This window comes from Bacillus rossius, chromosome 3 (genome assembly GCF_032445375.1).
Source record: "Bacillus rossius redtenbacheri isolate Brsri chromosome 3, Brsri_v3, whole genome shotgun sequence".
Taxonomy (NCBI): domain Eukaryota; kingdom Metazoa; phylum Arthropoda; class Insecta; order Phasmatodea; family Bacillidae; genus Bacillus; species Bacillus rossius.
This window is the reverse complement of record NC_086332.1, coordinates 124,730,333-124,754,672: the sequence shown is the minus strand read 5'-3', so window position 1 is coordinate 124,754,672 and position 24,340 is coordinate 124,730,333. Positions and strand designations below refer to the sequence as shown.

Genomic DNA, 24,340 nt, shown 5'->3' with positions numbered 1-24,340 from the left:
TTAATAATAAAAAAATTAAAAAACCTAATTACAGTTTAAAAAAATAATAAAAACTGCTTATGTGACACTCGCCATCGTGAATTATTACATAACCTTTGCACTTTTCGTTACGTCGCCATCTTAAATTCCGATTTATGTTAGAAAATCTGGAAAAAATTTAAATAACATAAATATGTTAATTAGTAAAATTTTAATAAAAAAATTACATCTTGAATAAACACATCAGTGTTAAACATTTCGTTATGGTCGCCATATCGGATTCAATAAACGTTACACATTTGGTCATGCCCGCCATCTTGGATGTGCATGACGCCATTGTTGCACGTTTACTAACGGCCGCCATCTTGGAGCCTAGAACGTTGCAATTTTCGTTACGACTGCCATCGTAAAAATTCATATTTGTATGCTAGAAATCAGGAAAAATTTTTAAATTTGTAATAATTTTAATAAAAAACATTCCGGATTCATGGATTATGACGTCACGTCCGCCATCTTCAAAATTCGTAATTATTTATCCAGCAAATCGGGGGGAAATTTAAATTTAATAAAAATAATTTTTATTCATATTTGAATTAAAAACGCACTTACGTCCTGTAGTCCGAGGTTTTAAACCAGGTAATGGCAAAATAAAAAAAATGACGAGGGATTCTTCGCTGACTGACTGATCTCTCCCCACTAATGGCAAAGGTAGACATCATGGCCACCATTTGGTTTTCGTTTGCTGGAGGCTGCCATCTTGTTTTCGTCTGCCAGAGGGCGCTACCACCATGCTATTTTTATTTTTACCCATTAGAGGGCAGTAATTATTTATTGCCAAAATGCATGTTATCTTTACATTTGGATGCCATCTTGGAAATTCGTAATTATTTAGCTAGAAAGTTGGATAAAAACTTCCAAAATTCATTTTAAAAACTACCTTTTAGTATACTAATTGATTTGATCGATTCCTGTTCTTGTTTCGATACTTGACCTGAACAAAAATTTTATTTTATGGAAAAAAATATGAATTAAAATAAATATGGTGAAAAGGCCTAAAAGCAGCTTAAATTCCTCTACTACCAATCTTTAGTAAGCCGTTGATCACATATTGACCGCCATCTGGGAACTTCGTATTATTACGAAACTAACTTAGAAATACGGGATAAATTCCCAACTTCATAAAAAAATCACTCATTAATTTACTGATTGAATCGAAGTATTCATACCCTTGATTCAGTCCTTGGTAAAATGCAATTACATAAATCCTACCCTAGTACAGGAACATTTGCTAAAGTAAGCAATCTAATAAACATTTTGTCTGCATTGGCTTGAACTGACTAATTCTCATCTCTAAACTGTTTACCGAAGACATAGTCCAACCAAATCCTTTTCTTACGTATTACTTTTGTTCCCAACAGAGTTTCTCGATACTGTGCTTAACAGACTGCTTCACATCGTCAGGATTGTAAATGGGAGGATTCACTGTCTTAAATGCGCATTTATTCTCTCGGCCCTCTAACGGACACAGTTTACCATTCACACAGTCCAGCTACAAGTTATATTTTAAAGACCCATAAATTTATACTTTATCATTAAGCTGATTTATAATATTCTGCTTGATATCGTCAGGAAAAGTACAAATGTCTTCCGACTCACTAAATGTATTAAGATAATAGTAGTCTTTCAAAATTCCACGAAATGCAGATTGCGCCAACTAGAAGCGATTATCATTCACCTGTAATGCACCGAGCACAGTCGTGCCATCGCAATTGGTTGCGGGATATCTGTGTGTGTACTTGTACGCATACGAGACTTCAAACTAAACCGATGAGTCAAAATATCAGCAGGTAGTTCCACAGTGGGCACATGGATTTCATCTACACTATTTTTCGCGTGTCGTCTCTAACCGTCAATACGAGTAAACCACACATGACACTCATCACAATGAAACTTCACACGAGAAGGATTCTTCGTATATTTACTTATCTCGTGTCTTCTTGCATCATGACAAAAAGCAAACGTCATATTACTGTAGCTGCAAGGAGCCTAGTCGATGAAGACGAACCTTTCAGACCAAAATTTAATTACTTAACTTTTTACGTTTGTTAAAATTTTTACACATCGATGCATCGTTGTTGCAGAGAAACCTTTATTTTATTCTGTGTAGCATGACCTCTGCATGTCTTCAAGTGCGTTTTCATACTATCTTTTCTGGGTAACTGCTTATGGCATTTCTCACAGCCAAAAGTTTTGCGAGGAGGATTCTTAGTATATTCTGTCTTCTCATGTCGACGAGCATTAGTGTTGTTCGAGAATATATTATCACAGTTACGACATCGATTCTCATTAGTCGTCGACGAATCACCAACCATTAAGTCTCCTTCGCTGGAAAAACATCATTCATTGAAGTTTCCTCCACATACAGCACTGCAGGAATTAAAATCTCTCCTGCTGATGGAACCACGTCAGTTGAAATCTCCTCTATTGTTTTTGGCGACTATGATAAATATTCCATCGGGATCTGCATTCTCGCTGACGCGATCTCCGCAGTCGATTTACAGCTTCCATCAAGGTCTTCTTGGTTGTCGTCGTCGATGACAACGGGATCTGCTTCACCGTTATCAAATATGCCGACATGATATGCTCCACCGTCGTCGTCGCTGCTGTCAGGGTTCCCGTTGATGATGGTAAAACTTAAATCGAGTTCACTGTTAAAGGTGGTAAAGATGCCATCACGATCTCAAAAATAGGTGATTACATGACCTATGTATCAGATGAGTCAAATTAGGTGATCCTGACACCGTCGTAGCCAGTAACAAACTGAAAGTTCTTTCGTATTTGCTCGCTTGTATAAACGACACCAATCGATTAATGTGCTAGTCAAAAACGAGAACAATTTACTATAATACACGAGTCGAAAACAACATTCAAAAAAGGAAGCACATTTGGAAGAACATTGGACAAAATAAAGGGACACGCAATACACACACTGTGATGTAATGGACAAACATTACACGTACTGGACATGCAATGGACACGCAATGAACACACAGTATAAACACACAGGACACGCATTACACTAAAAGCAAGCATCTTTGTACGAAACTTCAACTAGGTTTGATACAATTTCATCAGTATAATACTATTATACACGCATCAATACGAAAATTTAACGAAAAAAATGTGCACTTTCACGAACATTCAATTCAGTAGGTTGCGATCGCCAATTTACGATAGGATATAATGTCTTCAACAGTCTTTGACTCCAACATTCTTTGGCTCTAAAAGAATTCAGGAGGAAGAGGACATTGTAGGAAAGGATCTGGCTGGTCTCTGTCTTTGGTAAACCGACTAGAGCAAAGAATCAGTAGTTCAAGCCAATGCAGAACTAGATGTTTATTAGATTGCTAACTAATGTAATAATTTTTTTTTAAATTTTGTTGTTTTATTTCTGTAACCTGTCGTATGAATCTTTCAATTCAATCAGTAAATTAATAAGTGATTTTATTTATGATGTTTGGAATTTTCCCGAATTTCTAGGTTAATTATACGAATTTCCATCACGGCGATGAATAAGTTATCATCGGCTTACTAGAGGTTGGTAGTAGAGAAATTCCAGCTGATTTTAGGACTTTTCTTCATATTTATTGAAATTAATAAATGTCCATAATAATATTTTTTTTGTTTTGGTCAAGCATCGAACCTTGAGCAGGATTCGATCGAATCAACCCGTTATAAATGAGTATTTTTTTATGAATTTTGGTATTTTTCCTTAATATATATCTAAATAATTACGCATTTTCAAGATGACAACCAAATGTCAAGACGGCGTGCATATTGGCAATAAATAATTACTGAACTCTAGTGAGTAAAATTTAAAATTAGGTACATGATGGTAGCGCCGCCTGGCATACGAAAACAAGATGGTGGCCTCAAGCTTTATAAAACAATATGGCAGCCTCCAGGAGACGATAACAAGATAGCGGACATGATATTATACTAGGTGGCGATATATCTACCTAGGTTTTAGTAGTGGGAGAGTGGGAGATCAGTTTGTCAGCGGTTTCCATGGAGCAAGGATCCGTCGTAATTTTTTTTATTTTGCCATAACCGTGTTTGAATGGAAGTCTCCATGAAAGAATTGCGTTTTTTATTTTGATTAATCATTTTTTTTATTAAATTTTAAATATTCCTACATTTTCTAGCTAAATAATTAAGTACTAATTTTTAGATGGTGGACGTGACATCATAATCCAAGGTGCCGTAATGTTTTTATTAATTATTATTAATTTTTTCATTAATTTTAAAAATTATCCCGATTTTCTAGCAAAAAAAATGGATGTTCAAGATGTAGTAGTCACGAGATGCAGACTGTGCCAAGTAGAACCCATTATCATTATCCTGTAATGCACCGAGTACAGTCTTGGGTAAGGTTTCATGTCCAGGCCTCATAGCAATCGGTTGCTGAAAATTTGTTTTCGTGCCTGTACGCTCACGATTCTCTAAACTTAACCGAGGAGTCGAAATGTCGGCAGGGAGTTCATCAGTACGCATATGGATTTCACCTCTACATTTTTCGCATATCGTCGCAAACTGTCAATACGTGTAAATCAAACATGGCACTCATCGCAGCGAAACTTCGTACGGAAGGATTCTTTACACATTTACTCCGTTCATGTCTCCGTGCTACATGGGAAAATGTGAACGACATATCACAGTAGCTGCAAGAATACCGCGGTGATGAAGACGTGCCTTTCAGACCAGAACCAGATACTGATTTTGCTGTAGTTGTACCAATTCCTGGTGTACTCTTATGAACACAATGCAGCGATGTTGCAGCGAAACCCGTACCTTCTGCCGTACGGCACGACCATTGCATGTCTTCAAGTGCGTTTTCATATTATCTTTTGTGGCAAACCGCTTATGACATTTCTCACAGCCAGTCATTTTGCAAGGAGGATTCTTAGCACATTCTCTCTTGTCATGTCGACGAACGTTACTGTTGTTCGAGAAAATCTTTTCGCAGTAATGGCACCGATGCTGGAAAGTCGCTGCTGCAGACAGCACTAAAGGAATTGAAGTCTCTTCTGCTGGTGGTACCGCGACTGTTGAAGTTTTCTCTAATGTTGACTCTGACGATGAGACACATTCCATCGAGTTCTGCGTCGACGCTGTCACGGCCATCGAGGTCTCCGTGTCGTCAATGTCTCAGCTGCCATCGTCGTCTCTACCGCCAGGATCTGCACTGTTGGTGGTAAACGGTCCCCCAAGGGTGTCGCCATCGTCGTCGCGACCATCGATGTCTCTGTGGATAGTACAACTTTCACCGAGGCCGTCGTTAAAGATGGTAAAGATGCCATTGAGTTCTCAAGGCTATCGGACTTTAGTATCAGACGAGTAAAACTAGGTGATCCTTAAACCGTCATAGTCAGTAACAAACTGAAAGTCCTGTTGCCTAGGACTCTCATATGTACCCACAACCAGTCGAATAATATGCTACTCAAAACAAGAAATATTTACATTAATACACTAGTCAAAACCACAACATTCAAATAAAGGCAGCACAATCGGAAGCAATTCGAAAATAAATGGGCACGCAATGTACGCGCAATGACCACGCAATGTATGCACTGGACGCGCAATATACACGCAATGTACATACCAAACACGTAATGTACGAACGGGAAAATATATGTACACGTAATGTACATGCAATAACCACGCAATATACACGCAATGACCACAAAATGTACACGCAATGACCACGCAAACACCAAACACACAAACACACAATTTTACTAAAAATTACATATGGTGGGTGGGATTTTAACCACGAGAGTGAAATGATCTCCTTGTCAGGAGGCAGACAGGCTAACCCCATGGTCAAGAAAAAAGTTGAGGTTGAGATGTGTAAATACATCTATACATGAGGCGTGCGCCCCAGGCCTGGTCGTCGAAGACGACATGGTTTTAACGCCAGTGTCTTTGGAGACGTAAATAATGGAGCATCTTGTCAGATGTGTTAAGTACTGCAGGCGAGCATCTTGTCTCGTGGTCCGACGAAACTTGGCCTATATGTATAGCATTTTACATGAACTGTTTGGAATTTATTCTAAGTATCTAAATATTAGACTTCAATGTTAGGCATAGCGACAACGTATTTAATTTGTTGGACAGGTATTTTGTCTAGTGATGATTTTCGTAGGGTAAATGATTAATAAACTCCACAAAAGGTAATGGGAAACAGAATATAACATTTATTTTAAGCCTTAGTAATACTTGCCACTGGCCGAGAATCAAACCATGGACGGAAATCTATCGCGGCATTCATTATTTTAATTAGTGAATTTTTTGATGTATTTTGGAATTTTCCCAAATTTCATTGGTCAATAAGTGCAAACTTCCAAGATCGTGGACATAAAGGCTTATGGGAGGATAGTTTATCAGGAACTCAAGCCTCGTTTAGGATTTTGAACATGATTTAATAAATAAGTTTTTTTACACAAAACTAAAATATTTGCACCAGTCAAGGATCGAACCAAATATCGATTAAATCAATACATGAATGATTGTTTTTGTTGAATTTTTTGCATTTTTCCCGGATTTCTAGGTCAATAAATACAAATTTCCAAGATGGCATCGAAATGTCAAGATGGCGGGCGCCTGAGTAATAATAAGTAAATACAAAATTTCTTCAAGCCAGGAATAAAACTGTAAATATGTATTAAAACACATGCAAACGAAAAACATTAACTTTGTGTGTATGTTTGTATGTATATTAACATTACCCAATCAGTAACTTCAATTAGGTATCTAGGATTTATCCTTATTAAAAGTAAAATATGAATGTTCTATGACTATTATATTTACAAACGTAAAATATTTTTAAAATCAACGTATGATGTTTTTTCTCCATTAAAATTTTTTTACAAAAATATTTTCACATTAAGGTTGCTAATCCAAGATTTTGATTTAAACAAAAAATTTTACTTACTTCATGATTTTTCACAAAATTTTCAAATTTTTCTTTATATGTATTACTTAAAACTGTAAGTTTATTATAACACGTGGAGTGATAACCAAAAAAATCCAGCGATTCTTTGGTTAGCAGGATACTTTCATATTTAAAGTTTTGGTTTTTTATGGAAAACCAATTTTGAGAAACATATTTCAAGTGAATTATCATCAAAATCTATAACAGAATTTTTTAAATTACACAAAAAAAAATTTATTCATGTTTTGCTATTTTTTTATTTCCCATATTTGAAACATTTTTAGCACGTGTTGTCACAAAATTTATTTCGACAATAAAAAAAACTCTTTCTGTCAACCGCATGTTAAAGAGCATGCGCACTGGGTTACATTCAAGGAACATGTCACGCGCAACTGCTATGTTGTGTCCTGTTCTATCACACGGACTTCAGACACTCTACTTTCTCTCTTGCACATATTTAATTATTCAGATTTTAAAACTTCAAAGCATGGCAATAATATTCCATAAACGGTTTTTAGCAGGCAAGGCTATACGACTATTTTCGTATTTAAATTATCTTTCCTCTGATACCAATTTTTGTTGGTTAACATATCGGTGTTGTTACCTATATTGACTTACCTGTTCATACCTGCTTGCCAGGTAGCCACGAACAGAAATAATTAGGCAAGCCTATCAAGGCATATTCTCCATGTTAAAAACTATCTGTTGAAACTAAATTTGTTTGTTTATCAAAAGAGTGAAGGTTATGAAACAAAATGATTAAAATAAATTTAATTAAACATAGCATGAACACTTTTCGAATGGCAAGCTATAATAGGCGTGTTAATAAATCAATAAAATTTCTTAAAAAATATGTCTCATCTGGTTATCAGATGGGTGAAGGTCGATCTCCCACGGTCTCCTCTACTGTAGCTAAAATTGCAATGGTGACATCATGATTAAAAATGGCGGAAAGTTTGATAAAACAAAATGGTGGAATTCAAAATGGCAGATCCAAGATGGCCGCCGTGACGTCAGGGAGGTCGATCATTGAAACCATCCACAATCCTCACCCTAGAAGCCTGGCCCAGTAGCCCCCAAACTATACTACTGGCATTATTAAGTACTATGTCAGTTTTTTTAGAAGTATTACCGCTGATCACAGGTGCTCCCTCTGGTTACACAGGCCGTTACGCCTCATCAACGCCTCAGACAAGTGTGTGCAACGAATGCGCCCCGGGGCAGCCTAGTGCAATGTAGTGCAGCGAGGAGAACGACCCCGAGGTCGATGTATTGATATCCGCCCGCCTGGTTATCAAGTGTTCATGTGTTCCTCCACCATGCCATGTGGATATCAACACTTTTATGTTTTTCTTTAATTATTAATTAAAATCTCATTCTCATCACTTGTCTTTCTTAATCGACCAAATACTATTCAATGTGCGATTAGACTACAAAACTCAGCCCAAATCGTTCCCGCTCTCTGTATACTTCGTGCCGGAAACGCGGCCTCCGCCGGCGCGCAGCTGCCGTAGGCACGCCAGTCGACGCCTTCGGCTCAAGGCCAGTCGCATCCGAGCTCCAGGTGTCCTCAACACTTTGCATCCACCGCCTATAGACAGTTTAGCGTAAGTTTTCTTAATTATTTTCCAACGACCCCGTGGCCGGCTTCACCTCGGTGTAGCTTTAAAGAGCTCACCGTTTAACTTAATTCTCTCTTTCGCAACCGCATGTTCATAAGTTTCAGCTTTTCAACATTTAGTCGACGGGTCATGTGTGAGCCTATCTTCGGGTAGAAAGCTGTACTTGTGAACTGTTTGACTTTCGCCTGCACTGGGCCATCTGCAGACGAAACGTGATGTGTATTTCCTTCATTTCCATGGTACTTTTGCTGTAGGCCGCGTCCCCGCGTGAGGAACATGAACTTGAGAGCCTACGCCCATGGTTATACACAGATACACGCCATTTCGTTCAGTGATAGTTCACAATGTAAATAAACCGCACACTTCTCTTAGCGAGATGTGTCAGACATCTAGTACCGCACCCGTGCTCTGAACCAGTTGGATTTGCAATTTAGTGTTTTGTAAGGTTAATTACTTTGTGTTCTGTCATCATAAAGGGTTTTGTCATTTATTAGTGTTCATCGTGTATTACATTGCGGACTTAAAATGTTATACAGTATATCAACACGTTCCGCCACCTGCGGACCTGTATTCCGCATTGTCATCCCTGAACAGTTAACTTCGCATACCGAATCCCAACCGTAATTCAGGTTCTATCGGTGCACAGGGCCATGCTCCGGTACCGTTATGTAACGGGCCGGATTCTGTGGCAGCACCATGTACAAGTGACTGCTATTTAATAAATCCCCACCGATTTACCGTCTATCCTGTTCTCATTTAATTGCCGGGCATAAAATTCACTGATACTTTTCTAGGGACATCCCAGACGCAACAGCATTAATAAAATAAGAATATCGCTGAAAATTAAAAAAAAAATTCTTTTGGAAACTGAATATGTTTAAATAAAAATCATACAATCATAAGACGCCCGTACTTCTGCGGTAATGCGACTAGGAGTGGCACCTCCATCCCTGGATCTGTATTGTTCACACCACACTTCAGAGTAGAGTGTGCAGTTTACTGCAGCTGGGAATATTTTACATGTTTTATAAGTCTTTTAAATTAATTTAATTCCGAGTTTTTATCGGAATACTGGATTAAGAAAGATATTTTTAGCTCTGTGCTACATCTAGGACCACCTACTCATGCTACTCGTAGGTTCACTACTGCCCAGCTAGGTGATTCACTCCTGCCACTCATACCAGGTCTGCTACTTCCCCTCTTCTGGAACCCATCAATGCCATTACTAGAGGGAATACCTTTGCTGCTCCTTGTTGGTTATCCACTGCCCACCTATGTTATCCAATTCTTCCCTCTTCTCGGTACTTCCACTGTCCCTCTTCTTAGATCCAACACTGCTCCTCCACTCCTTGCAGGTTGACCACTGTCCCGTTAGGCGATACACACCTGCCCCTGCTCTTGGGTCTACTACTGATCATCTCCAGTTTGCTACTACCCCTTCTCTTTAATTAAGCACTTCTCTTTCTCTTGGGTATGTCACCTCTGCTCTCGTAGGTTCACCACTACTCCACTCAGACAGTCCCTCACTGTACTTCAGGGTAGAGTGTGCAGTTCTCTGCAATTGGGATTACTTTATATGTTATAAATGTCCATTGTTATTTTGTTTAAATATATTTTTAATTCCGACTTTCTATACGAGTAATAGATAACAAAAATTGTTTTTTCAGCTGTGTGCTACATTAGGGACTACCTTCTCATGCTCATTCGACAATCTGGAAGAACTAGGCCCAATATGTAAGTAGCAAATGCAGTTGCCTTATAATGCTGCTAAACACTTTCTGTGCAGCGTTCTCTTGCAAGTGCGCTGGTTTCAGGTATGAAAGAAAATATATGGATTCACGTGGATGCTGCCTATGCTGGTAGTACCTTCGTCTGTCCCGAGTACAGGCACTGGATGGCTGGCATTCAATATGTGGACTCTTTTGTGTTCCTGCCCTGCAAGTTGCTCCTGGTGAATTTCTACAGCTGTGCCATGTGGTGAGTCTGAAAACTGTAACATTTCCATGTAGGTACTTAATAATACTTTTTAATGCGCATAAACGAATTTTACTTTGAATGATGTGATGACCTTTTTACATGTTCATGCACTGCTAAGTACTGGCTGCAGCAAGCAACCAGAACATTACATGTTCACACAAAAAGAAGTGCAGAAAACAATCAATTTTATTTTGACATGAATAAATAGTTAAAGAAGGGCAGCTCCTAAGAGCATATGCTGTAATCAGGTAAGCAAAAACCCGGACCTGTATATTTCACAAACTTTCATAATAATGATTGGGTTTGCGCTCAGAGTACGCAAGGACTTAACAAAAATATATATTAGTTAGAACTACATGCTGACATTAAATTTATAGGATTTCTCTTTTATCATTATGTATATTGCAAAATGAGTTATATGGAACATTAAAAATCAAATGTGAGCAAATTTATATGGACACTGAATATAAGGAAAACTACAGTCAGCAAAGAGTGAGCTTTAATTACACAACTTAAGCCCTCATGCACGATAAAAAAAACATAATAACAACGTAAATGTATTACTATTAATTGGGAAACGAAGCTACTTCAATAGAGAAATTCTGTCAATATTTTATAGGACGGCCGCGAAAACACGCTAACTGCCCAGAAATTAAATATTAAGAAATGTAGAGACAGGTAGCGTGATCATCTGAAGAGAAAAACCAAACAAGGAACAAAGTAATTCGCAACATTTATCCAAACTAAATTGGTAGGTTGGGTTGAGGGCAAAAACACTAAATTGTGAATTCACGAGCAAAGACAAGGTTTTAAAACAGCTATATAACATGGCGATCCTGTGGTAATGAGCGAAGTACGGCACCGCATGGTATTGGTACAAGATAAACTTAATAGAAATAAATAAAACAACAACAAAGCCAGGTAAAATTAACAATGTGGAGACCGAAAAAAGAATTTTAACAAAATTTAATTATTTTAAAGTAAATTTGCGTGGTATGATCACAACGAATCTTCACACAAACATCAAGTCACAAAATACTGACAAAGCTTACCTCACGAGAGTTCCAGCGACACAGGAAAATATATGTTACCTACACGACTTCATCAAAAGAAGGAGGACAGAAACTAAAGCCCTATTTATGCGAGCTAAACGAGCAAATGCGCACACCCTAACACTATACCAGGGAGGAAAAGAAGCAATTAAAAGAGAGTACACTGATGCCCTAAAAGGTCAGAGCTAAACAACTTCAACTAGCTGGGCACCCGGGCGCAACTCCTCAGCCCGAAAGCGGTCTCTTCCCAGGAAAACACAATAAAGAGGAAAGTTCCAGGAGGCCAGTCCCGGACTAACACACACACACACACACACATATATATATGAAAGAAAAATAGACTTAAAAGGCACAGTTCGCTTTAGCGCTAAACGAATTATCTTCCTGAGCTAGGACACCAACTGCTCGTGAGAACTTTTTAAAGAACACATGATCACAGATGCACGCCATAATCAAACCAAACAAAGAGGCACGGCGCATTTTAGCACAAGTGGAAGTGCGTGGCACATCAGTACATTTACTTTCGCGTAGCGACATTAACAAAACAAGGGGAAAAAATTCTCCCGCCAGGTCTAAAACCGGAAAGGCGCAGAAACATGCTTTTTACATGGGTATTGCGTGATGTCAGGAGATAGGACTAAAAACACACCTTGCACATGGGTGTTGCTTGCTGTCAGGAAATAGGAATGGCAACACGCCGCGCACAGTGGTGTGGCGGAATTTCAGGAATATAATCAGCAACAAGCCTCGCATATGGATGTCAGGAGATAGGAACGAAAACACGCCTCGCACATGGGTGTTGCGGGATGTCTGGATATAAGAACGACAACATGTCTCGCACATGGGTGTTTTGGGACATCAGTAGATAGGTGCGGTAGCATGAATCGCAAATTGGTGATGCCGGATGTCAGGATATAGGTACTGCCATCGTTCGGGGTCTCGGGCTCGAGTCCCGGTGTGGCTCCTAGTGGGAAAAGGCGGCTCTTGATATGTATTGTCCGGGTGGGCGCCAGACTAGCTCGGTTCTAGTCGTGAATTTGGGGTCGTGGATGTATGTGCCCCTGCGTGGCCCACTAGGGCCGGCGGCGGTGTTGCGTGAGATGGTGTTTAAATAAGAGACGTGGAGTTGAGGTGGCGGTGTCGTACCTTTTATTCATAGGAGCGAGTCGTACACAATACAACACTCTACAGAGGTCCCCGGGGGGGGGGGGGGTTTACTCGTTATTCCGTGGCGCCGTATTATTTGTGTTCCGCGTTACGTGGGCCTCGGACGCTGTTACGTCTCATACGTCTCACTGGTTACGCGGGTAACGTAGTTTCGTAACACAAAGGCGGGACACAAAATACACTGAATTAAGGGGGTGCGCACAAGTTACATGGCACTCGTTACTCGGGTAACGTAAGTTAGTAATACAAAATACGGGACACAAAAATACACTAAATTAAGGGGGCGCGCACAAGTTGCGTGGCACTCGTTACTCGGGTAACGTAAGTTAGTAATACAAAATACGGGACACAAAAATACACTGAATTAAGGGGGCGCGCACAAGTTACGTGGCACTCGTTACTCGGGTAACGTAAGTTAGTAATACAAAATACGGGACACAAAAATACACTGAATTAAGGGGGCGCGCACAAGTTACGTGGCACTCGTTACTCGGGTAACGTAAGTTAGTAATACAAAATACGGGACACAAAAATACACTGAATTAAGGGGTGGACGGTTGGAGACGGCCAACCCCGTATACGAATGTCTCTGCACGGGTGTTGTGCCCACTGTAGTGAAACACGCACCGCAATTAAGTTTGTCCAAGCTCCCTTGCGGGTTTGTGGTCAGCGCCGTGCGCGTGACCTTAATTAAAGTTCTGTGAGTTGCGGGAGGCGGCCCGTGCCGTATACTGAAGATCAACCCCGCTGACCAAGTGTGGTGCGGGGTGTCTTTAAACTGATGCGGTCGGATTAGGTCCTGGACCGAAAAAAGGGACCGGGTGCTCACGGAGAGGTTAATTAGAAAAAAGGGTTCTGTTAATTAGTGACTATATTTACCGGACGTTACTTTCGATGCAGACAAAGGATGTTGCCTCTCCGTGGGACGTAGGTCCGCCCCGGTCCGTGAGCTGCGCTGAACTGCCGAACTGGCATGGCGTCCGAGGGAGGCTCGGCCTCTCTCGCGCCAGGCGTGACCTCATTACGCTAGACTCCAAACGGGTGTGTCTGGAAGAGATTTTATTGTCGCTAAAATCCTAATTTAATGTTTCAGGAGGAATGGGTACGGTTCTTCTCTTGTCTACTCAGGTTTTCGCGGGTTTGCCTTTAATCGCTGTTCGGCTCGCCTGACTCGGGTGGGCCATGGCCAGGGGTGTGTTCCGTTAGCGGGAGCGTATACTGGCGGGTGCAGGTCGGGCTCTGGGGTGGTCGTCGGCCGGACGACGTCAGTACGGTAACATGCCTCACACATGGGTATTGCGGGATGGCATTATATTTGTAGGACAACACGCCTTGCACATAACAGCTGTGGGATGTCAGCACAAAGGTATATTGGTATTGCGTGGAGTCATGATATAGATACGAAAACAAGCTTCAGTAAATGGGTATTGTGGTTTGTTAGGATATAAGTATAGCAACATGCCTTGCACATGGGTGTTGCGGGATGTAAGGATATATGTACGGAAATACACGTTGCACATTGCGACGTGTGTGTCACATCACATTTGGTGGCGTTTGTTTTTGTGTTCCGGCGCGGTGTTATTTACCGTTAGCCTTGTGACGGCGCGAGACGTAACCTCAGATTTGGTGTTTAGGCCAGTGTGGATCTAGGAGCGCGAGCTCGTTTCCGATTGTCAGGATCTAGAGCCGCTCGTGCGCATGTCCGGCTCTGATCGGCTATTTTCGGTACGTGGTGTCTGCGTTTGTCTTTTGTTTTCTTTTTGGTGGGTTGAGTTTGGTACCTGTGGCGCTCTGGGTTGTTGACGAGTTTCTCTGGGGGTCTGTCTCATAGAAAACGGAGATTAGTATAGAAGCGCGACTCTCACGCCGGAAAGTATAACTATATTTACCGGCTAATGTGATGTCATCTAGCGGATTGCGACAGAACCTCTTCCAGCAGAAACGCAACGGCGGTGACTTGGCGGGAAGTTCAAATTTTATTCTATTAGATAAAATAAAAAAGTGGAATTACTTGCCTTCCCCCCCCTAAATTACTTATATTTAAATAATCTTAGATAAATTTAAATATAGGTCCAACTATAATTATATATACCTGTATTTCAGCAATTACATATATATATATATATATATATATATATATATATATATCTTTTATGTATTAGGTTGAAAAAATTTAAAAAAAATCCATACAAGTTAACTTAAAACTGTGAATGCTCATCCATTTAAATGTATGGATATTTTTAATACACAGGTTCTAGTACAACGCTCTACGTATTTACTTTGTACTTACCTATTTGCCAATATCAAAGTGTGTAACTGTAATGCATAAATTTACAAAACATTAGCTATTTGATTGAGCCGGGGGGGGGGGGACAAAAGGTAAAACAATGAATCCACATTAAAAATTATCAAAAATATGTCTTAAACTGGACCCTATCCTCTATTACCCTTCTCAAGAATTAGTTTTAAGAAGTAATTGTGTAGGGTTGTCAAATGAAAGAATACACTACAGGTGATAGTCTCATTGTTTTATTTATTTCAAATTATTATATTTCATATATGTATACAAATCAAAATAAAATAAAACATTTCACAAACGCATCACAAATACTCCCTTATGGCACAACCAACAGGCATACGTAGATTTCAACGTAACTAGTTCCTCGTGAAATATTTTTTAACTTCTATAAACTCCTTGATAATTTTAATAACTTAATGTATCCAATATAAATACCTATTTGTTCGTCAATTATTAAAAAAAATTATCCATTTAACATATTCCATGCAGCGAAAATATTGTCAATGTTTTTAACTGAATGCATCCAGGAATGAATGTCTTAAAATAATTTCATAATATGCCTACTAAGGTAGTCATGCAATTATTTTTGATCTTCAAACACTGTTTTCCATCTCTTGTACACCGGACATGAATGTAAGGTAATCTTAGTATGGTTATTAATAAATTCCAACAAATTTGATAATAAAAAGGTTTAACTGTTTTTTTTTTTCAAGATCAACCCCTGTTTTAATGGCAATAGTTTGTTTCATCAAAAATATTTTCAACCAAAGGTTTTAGATATAATTTAGTAATTTTTACAATAAATTATAGTGAACTTGAAAGTCAACATATTAAAAAAAGCAATGACAGTTCGTTGTTCTACCTTTGTTATTTTGATACCTTTAAATAATGGTTTGTTATAAAAAATTGTTTCAGACAAAAGTTTTACGGTAACATGATTAGACTTAACAATATTTTGAACGGATTTGAAAGTATACCACTATGGGAGTTATGATTTTTTTTTTAATTTCTACCCCATAATTTTACAATCCCTTACAAAATTAGTACTTTAAATGAATCATTGTTTCAGGCAAAGCTTTTAGATAAAATTTATAAGATTATTACACAGTTTGTACGAATTCGATGTTGTAACTTCGAAGGGAGTTACTTTTTTTTAATTCTACAACCCTTGTTTATTCTACCCCTTGGAGTAATGGTTGGTCATTAAAAATTATTTCAGACGAAAGTTATAGATGTTTTAAGGTTTCACAATAAACAACAACGGAATTGATAGTGTAGATTTAAGGAATTATGATTTTTTAAAATTCTACCCCTTATTTTTTACAAACCCTTGCAGCAATAGTTCATCCGACCGAAATCACTCCAGACAAAATTTTAGATAAAAATTATAAGATTAATACACAATTCGTTCGAATTCTATGTTGTGCCTACGAAATAAGTTAAAAATTTTTTTTTTGTCCAACAACCCTTGTTTTTTCAACTTAACTCTTTGCAGTTGTGGTTGATTGAATAAAAAAAAATTTCAGACAAAATATGCACATAATAAATTAAGGTGTCACGATAAAAAAGAACGCATTTAATAGTATAGACGGTACATTAATTATAATTTTTTGTAAATTCTACCCCTTTATTTTTTCAACATCCTGCAAGAATAGTTCGCCTGTCAAAAATTTGTTTCAGACAAAGGTTTTGGATAAAAATTATAAGAATTACAAATAATTTGAACGGATTTCATAGTGTAGCTGCTGAGGGAGTTATGAATTTTTTTTAATTTTAACCGTAATTTTTCAAACCCTTGCATTAATAATTCATCTAATAAAAAATTGAGACGCTAAAGTTTTGGATAAAAATTGTAAGAAAAATACATAATTTGTACAAATTAAAATTATGTCTACAAAAAGAGTTATGAATTATTTTTGCCCGCCAGCCCTTGTTTTTTCAACCTTTTCAGTTATGGTTGGTCATATCAAAAATATTTAAAAAAATATTGATATTACTCCTACAAGTTTTAATACGGTCAAACGGATGCAGTATATTCAACTTTACGGAGATAGAACAATATATGTTATTTTTAAAAAACCTTCCCCATTTATAGCCCTTTGGTCGGATATTTCCCATTAACGAACTCAACCGAGATTTTCTACATTAAGATTTTATGTATCAGTTTGGGATTGATATTGGAAAAATTACGACAGTTATCGTGTCAACAAGAAAGTGATTTTATATATATACACACACATACATATACATACACATATATATACATATATGTATATCTATATATATGTATATCTATATATGTATATATATATAACTTTCGAATTGACGGGGGTTTTGAGGTCTATGGACCAAGAAGCGAAAAACTATATAAAAAATTTTCAGCACCATGGTAACGACTACAATAGGTAGTGTTTCTTTGAATTCTACCTAAAATCCATAGTAACAAATAATGTACCATATTGCAACAAAACAAACACTAGTCAAGCTTAAAAACTAGTAACACCGATTAATAACATTTACCATTTACATTACCAATAGCTCCCACAATATTATAGAAAATGGTACCTACAGAATAAAACAAACTGATTAAATTTAATTTTAAAAGGGGGCCCAATTTCTCTGAGAAATAATTAAATAAAATATGACAGGGAATTCTGCACTAACAAATAACAAACAGGTATAGGGAACAACGCAACAGACGATTCATTAAAATTCACAATAGGCCACTCCAGCACATACAAATATTGAATGAAACAAAATATGAGATTAATAAAAAAATGTTCCAAAGCTATTCGGAAAGTTGCCGTTACGTTGGACACTAGTCAAGTCGAATGAAGTTTAAGACTACTTTATCATCTGTGGAAATGAGGCTCTTGAAACAGTCGACTGTGCTGAATCCCTCAGCCAGCCGCACTCTTGTCCTGAAACACTTGTTTTTCTTGTGCAGAAATTTTGAAACCTTCTTCACTTTCTGAGCCTCGCCAAATAACTTGCTGGCTTTGGGAGTGAGCTCATGTTTTCTTGTCACACCAACTAATTTCAGAAGGCTACTTCTGCTTGATGTAACTGAAAACAAATTAACACAATACCATCATCTACCAATCATGTGTTTTCCCGAATTGAACACACAACACAGTACACGCTAACAGTAGTATGAAATATTAAAGTGAAGAAAGAGAAGGATAATTCATAGGAAAAGTGAGATAGAAAATTCATAAAACCAAGATTTTGATGTAGAGAAAAGCAAATAAGTCAAACCTCATTGAGTGACCTCAATAATTCAAATTTCGCAGTGTTCATCAAAATGCCTTGATAAATATTTGTTTGCGATTAATGTAATATTCAAGTCCACCGGTAAAAAGAAGTAATGATGGTAATAACTATACTTAATTTTCCAATGCAGTGTATGAGATAATGTACATTCTGAGTTTTTGAGATAATTACCTAATTAAATATCTGAATGCAAGTATGTATTGAATATGATTATTACAAATTAAAAAAAATAGGTTGCCTTTGTTTTGTATCAAACAGGGTTCACTACAATAAAAATTTTACAAATCTGAGTTCAGCATGTAAGTGAAAACTGGGGGACTTAGGTACAGTAGCTGTAACATGTTTAGTACAGCAGTTGACAAAACAGAAAATAAGAAGTTCAAGCAAAACCAAACATACAATCAAACTGACTTTAAAACAATGGGATAAGCAGCTTATAGAAGGATTGAGGAGGAAAGGTGAAAGCAGAGAGCTATAAATGACAAAAAAAAAACGAATGCAAAGGTTATCTTTTAAAGTTATATTTAAAAAATATATGACTTCAGTATCTGTCCCTTTAAGATTACCTAATTCCCTGTTTAAAGTAGTTTTAAATAATTGTCGGTCACTTAAATGTAAGTTATAAACATTTAAATTTGATACTTCTTGGGTGTTTATATGATCAGTAAGTTCAATTGCAGTGTAAGAACATTACTTTCCTCATGACAACAGATTTCATCTGGTTTTCATACATTTTTCAATACAAATCCTTAACCATAATTGAGATTTTTAAATAATTTATTGTAATCATTATTTATTTCTCAGTATTAAAAAATTTCAGTAGTACATCTTACCACGAGAGGCTTTCCTCGGAGTTCTCGAGCAGTGTCTCAAACCTCCTGCGTTGTTGTTTCCTGCGCAATGAGTTTGGAATCTGCTTTCTAGGTTTTGGCATGGCTGTCCATTAGAATGTAATGAAAGATTGCAGTCCTCCAGTGGGGTGATTCCTGCAACAAATTGAAACCTATATTACTTCACAAGCCTTACCGTACTTATATGACGATAAATATATATGCATTTATTCCTTGTGATCTTTGAAAAAGTTGTTCAATGTGAGTAAATGCCGAGACAACAAATGTGGGAAATGTTGGACACAATATTGTTAATCAATGGCCTTTAAGTATAACATTTATTGTGCAGTTATTAATTACTTAGTGAGGATTGCGGGAATGTGACTTTTTGCCTGAAGAAACAAATTATAAAATATTTATGTGAATTACAATAGTGGGGGAAACATATCATTATCACCACCATACGAATGACATTAGGCCTATTAGCATTATACATATTAGCTGACACACAAACATTACTTATTAACATTATATATTAAGTAAAATGTTATCATTCAATTTAAATTTTCCTTACACTAAAACAACGTATGAAAACCCCACCATCCCTCAATCCTTTCTTCTTACAGTGCAAATGTACAAATATATGAACTTTTGCGCAAAAAATTATAATAATCGTACCCAATAATGTAGAAGCTTTGTTGCTGTATGTTTTCGCAAATTTCCATTTTCTGGCCCCAGAATTACTGGAACCCAGAAAACTGATGTCATCTTATCAAAATTTTGGGGTTTAACCCCCCCCCCCCTCCCAAATCGCTAAATTCAGTGGTAATTCAACTTAGGGCAAGTGACCCGAACTCAAAGACACCCAAAAAAACATGGTTCCTGCCCATATTAAAGAAGGAATTTATTTTTTGGGCTTTTTCCCTCCCCATTTCACTTTTTGGGTCCTAATCATAAAATTATTGTATTGTCATCAGGGATTCATATACCCGTAAATTTTGAACATAATACCTCAATTAGAAGTATATTAAAATCAAATCTTAAATTTTTCAAAACTTTGGTTTTAACCCCTCCCCCCATCATAAATTCAGGGGTAGTACGACTTTGGGCAAATTTCTCACCATGCCCTGGACTCATGGATGTACAAAAAGCACTGTTATTGCCCATATAAAAAATAGGGTTTTTTGCCCTTTGCCCTTCCCCCTTTCCTTTTTCGAATCCTAATCATAATATTATTGTTTTGTCATTAGGGGTTCATTTACCAGCAATGTTTTAAATCAATAACTCAATTACAGGTATAGGTTGAAATCAACTTTCGGAAATTTCAAAATTTTGGGGTTTTCAACCCCGTTCCCCCTGTTAAGGGGGCCAGTTTTCTTTGGGCATATTTCTCATTATGCCCAGGACTCTTTAATGTGTAAAAATGCCCATAGAGAAAAAGTATGTATTTTTGCCCCCCCCCCCCCCCCACAAAGGACTTTTCCGGTCAAGGTTATATTATTGTATTGTCATCGGGGGTTCATATACCTGCAAAATTTCTAATCACTACAACAATAAGAAGAAGGTTTAAATAGAGTTCAAAGATTCTGTGACATAGGTACATACTAAGCTAATAAATTATTGTAAAATTATAATTATCATACCCAATACTGTAGAAGCTTTGTTGCTGTATGTTTTCGCTAATTCCCATTGTCTGGCCCCAGAATAACTGGAACCTGGAAAACTGATGTCATCTTGTACTGGCGAGGAATGTGATGCAGAAGTATGACATGAGCTTTCAGGAAGCGATGATACATCTGTTAATATCAAGTAGGTTTTACAGCAATTAATAAGCAATCCACGATGTTATGCATTACAGTAATACTAGCACATTTTTCACTATAGTTTCACTTTCTACTGATGTTAATCTTTAAGGTGCCTATGTTATTAACATACAAAGCAGCTTAAGGTCATTTATGATGTACAACAACTTAAATTATTAACAGTATTAAAGCTACTGAGATGCCTGAAATAATTAATTCCGTGTACACAAAACCATTAAGCATGTTTTAGAAGTGTTAGCACGTTTTATTTGTGTTTGTTCTCTGAAGCATTTCTACCTACACAATATATGATTTACCATGAAAACACAGACCAAAATTATGAGACTAACAGCAAATTCATCAGTAGATGTATATAGTTCGTTCTGGGACACCGGAGGACGGAGGGGGATCGGGGATCCGATCCAGTTACCTTAAGGCTTCGCTTCATCACCCATGTTGGATTACGTCACTTCCGCTGGCCATGCACACACGAAAAAGTGTCCCGTTACATTCATCAACCATGTAAGCACGAAAAAATGTCCCGTTACAGTAGTAGGATATAGCCGTTTCTGGGACAGGCGCAGGATCCAGGATCCGACCTTGACCTTTTACTTTGACCTTGAACCCTGAACTTTGACCTAGACCTTGAACCGAGCCTTTGACCTTGACCTTGACCTTTAAATTTGACCTTGACCTTGAAATTTGACCTTGACCTTGAAATTTGACCCTGACATTAAAATTCGACCCTGACCTTTAGCCTGACGACCTTCGATGTTGCCAACCTGATGACGTCATCTAATCCGTATGCTAATCCATATGCTAACCTAACCTAACCTAACCTAATCCATATGCTAATCTATGCTAAACTAACCTAACCTAACCTAACCTAATCCATATGCTAATCTATGCTAACCTAACCTAACCTAGCCTAACCTAACCTAACTTAACTTAATCCATATGCTAATCTATGCTAACCTAACCTATCATAACCTAACCTAACCTAAACTAACCTAACCTAACCTAACCTAACCTAACCTAACCTAACCTAATCCATATGCAAATCTATGCTAACCTAACCTAACATAACCTAACCTAATCATATTACTGTTGCATGTTTTGTTATGGCAGCCGTCTTGGAATCGTGTAATTATTTAGCTAGAAATTCGGGAAAAAATACATAATTCATTAAATAAATCTCTCATTAATTTACATATTGATTCGATCAGTTCCTGTCCTTGGTTCGATACTCGATCGATGCAATAATGTTTAATTTTATGTAAAAAATAATAATTTCAATAAACCATGTTCAAAAATTCTTATGAGGCTTAAAATCCTCTACTACCATCATCCTATAAGCCATCATGTCCGCCATCTTGGAAATTCATAATTTCAATGCTAGAAATTCAGGAAAACGTTCAAAATTTATTAAATAAATTTTGCAACCAATAAAATGATTAATTAGATCGACTTAGGTCCTTGGTACGATTCTAGATGCTGAAGAAAAAATAAATATAACAACAATTTAACATATTAGTGACAGGTTCGTAAATAAAACATCGCAAATTCTTTTACAAAATAAATTTTATTACAAAATCTATATTTTACTACAGGATCACTTGCGAAAGCCCTGCATAGGTGTGAAATAACTAATTCTTAGCTCCAATCGGTTTATACTAAACAGAGACCAACCAGAACCTTTACAGACATAGTCCTCCTCTTCTTGATAGAGTTTCTGGATACCGTTTTGACAGTTTGCTTCACATCGTCAGAACTGTAAATTACTGCAGCCGATGTCTTGAATGCACACTTCCTCACTTCGTCTTCGAATGGATACGGCTTTCCATAAATACAGTCCAACCACAAGTTCTATTTTGATGGACCGTTTGTTGCTACATCATCAGTAAGCTGATTGATTATGTCCTCTCTGATATCATCAAGAAAATTACAAATGTCTTTTGACTCACCTTACGTATTTAGATAATAGTAATCTTTCAATTTTCCACGAAATGCAGACTGCGCCAAGTAGAACCCATTATCATTCACTTGTAATACACCGAGCACAGTATTAGGTTTATTTTCATGTCCAGACGTTGTAGCAATCGGTTGCTGCACATTGGTTTTCTTGCTTGTACACTTACGAGTCTCCAATCTAAAGCGAGGAGTCGAAATTTCTACAGGTAGTTCTTCAGTAGACACACGGACATTACCGTTGCATTTTTCACATGCCGTCGCAAACTATCAATACGTGTAAAACATTCATGAGACTCATCACAGCGGAACTTTATGCGAGATGGATTCTTCTTGCATTTACTCCTCTCATGTCTTCGTGCTACATGAGAAAAAGTGAACGACATATCGCAGTAGCTGCAAGGATACCTTGCTGATGAAGACAAGCCTTTCAGACCCGATCCAGATACTGACGTTGTCGCAGTTGCGCCATCTCCAGGCATACTCTTATGAACATCAATGCATCGTTGTTGAATAGAAACCATTACTTTCTACCGAACAGGAGGACCTTTGCATGTCTTCATGTGCGTTTTCATATTATCTTTTCTGGCAAACTGCTTATGGCATTTCTCACAAACAATCATTTTACGATAAAGGTTCTTGACACATTCTCTCTTTTCGTGTCGTCGAGCATTGCTGTTGTTTGTGAAAATCTTGTGACAGTAACAACACCAATGTCCGTTAGTTGTTGAATCACCAGCCATTGAAGTCTCCATCGAGGCTGAAACGAAGTTCGTCATGTTTTCCTGTGAAGCCAGCACCACCGGCATTAAATTCTCTTCTGCTGGTGGTACCACGACTGTTGAAGTCTCCTCCAGTGTTGTCAGAGGCGTTGCCGTCGGGATCTGCTCCAACATCGTCGGCGCTGACGTTTGAGTTCCTGTGGACGATGGTACAACATACATCAAGTTCATCGTTTAAGACGGTAAAGATGCCATCGAGTTCACAAGAACAGGTAATTACGCGACTTATGCACCAGAAGAAACAAACTAGGTGATCCTTACACCGATAACGTCAGTAACAAACTGAGCGACCTGCTGTATAGGACTTGCTTATATACATGCACAGGATGGAATAATACGCTAGTCAAATCAAGAACCAATTACTATAATACTCGAGTCAAAACTACTTTAAAAATAGAAGCCCACTCAACGAAAAAGGCAGCACATTTGGAAGCAAATTCGACATATGAAATGGACACGCAATGCACGCACTTGCAGATTTCATCACAAAGTTAACATTTAAATTTCATTCAAGCGAAGTAGCAAGCCAATGCCACATCATCATCATCCTATTGGTCATACTATCCTCAAAATTTCACAGTATTATAAATCGCAC

The 24,340-nt window shown here is 37.7% G+C and overlaps 1 protein-coding gene across 1 annotated transcript in view; it reads left to right on the top strand.

Moving 5' to 3' along the window:
• LOC134531227 (histidine decarboxylase-like) overlaps positions 1-24,340 on the top strand; it is an 849,422-nt gene that overhangs the window by 521,055 nt on the left and 304,027 nt on the right. The window contains exons 8-9 of the mRNA XM_063366899.1: positions 10,263-10,329; positions 10,410-10,572. Coding sequence (XP_063222969.1) covers positions 10,263-10,329; positions 10,410-10,572 — 230 coding nt within the window. The remainder of the gene's footprint in view (positions 1-10,262; positions 10,330-10,409; positions 10,573-24,340) is intronic.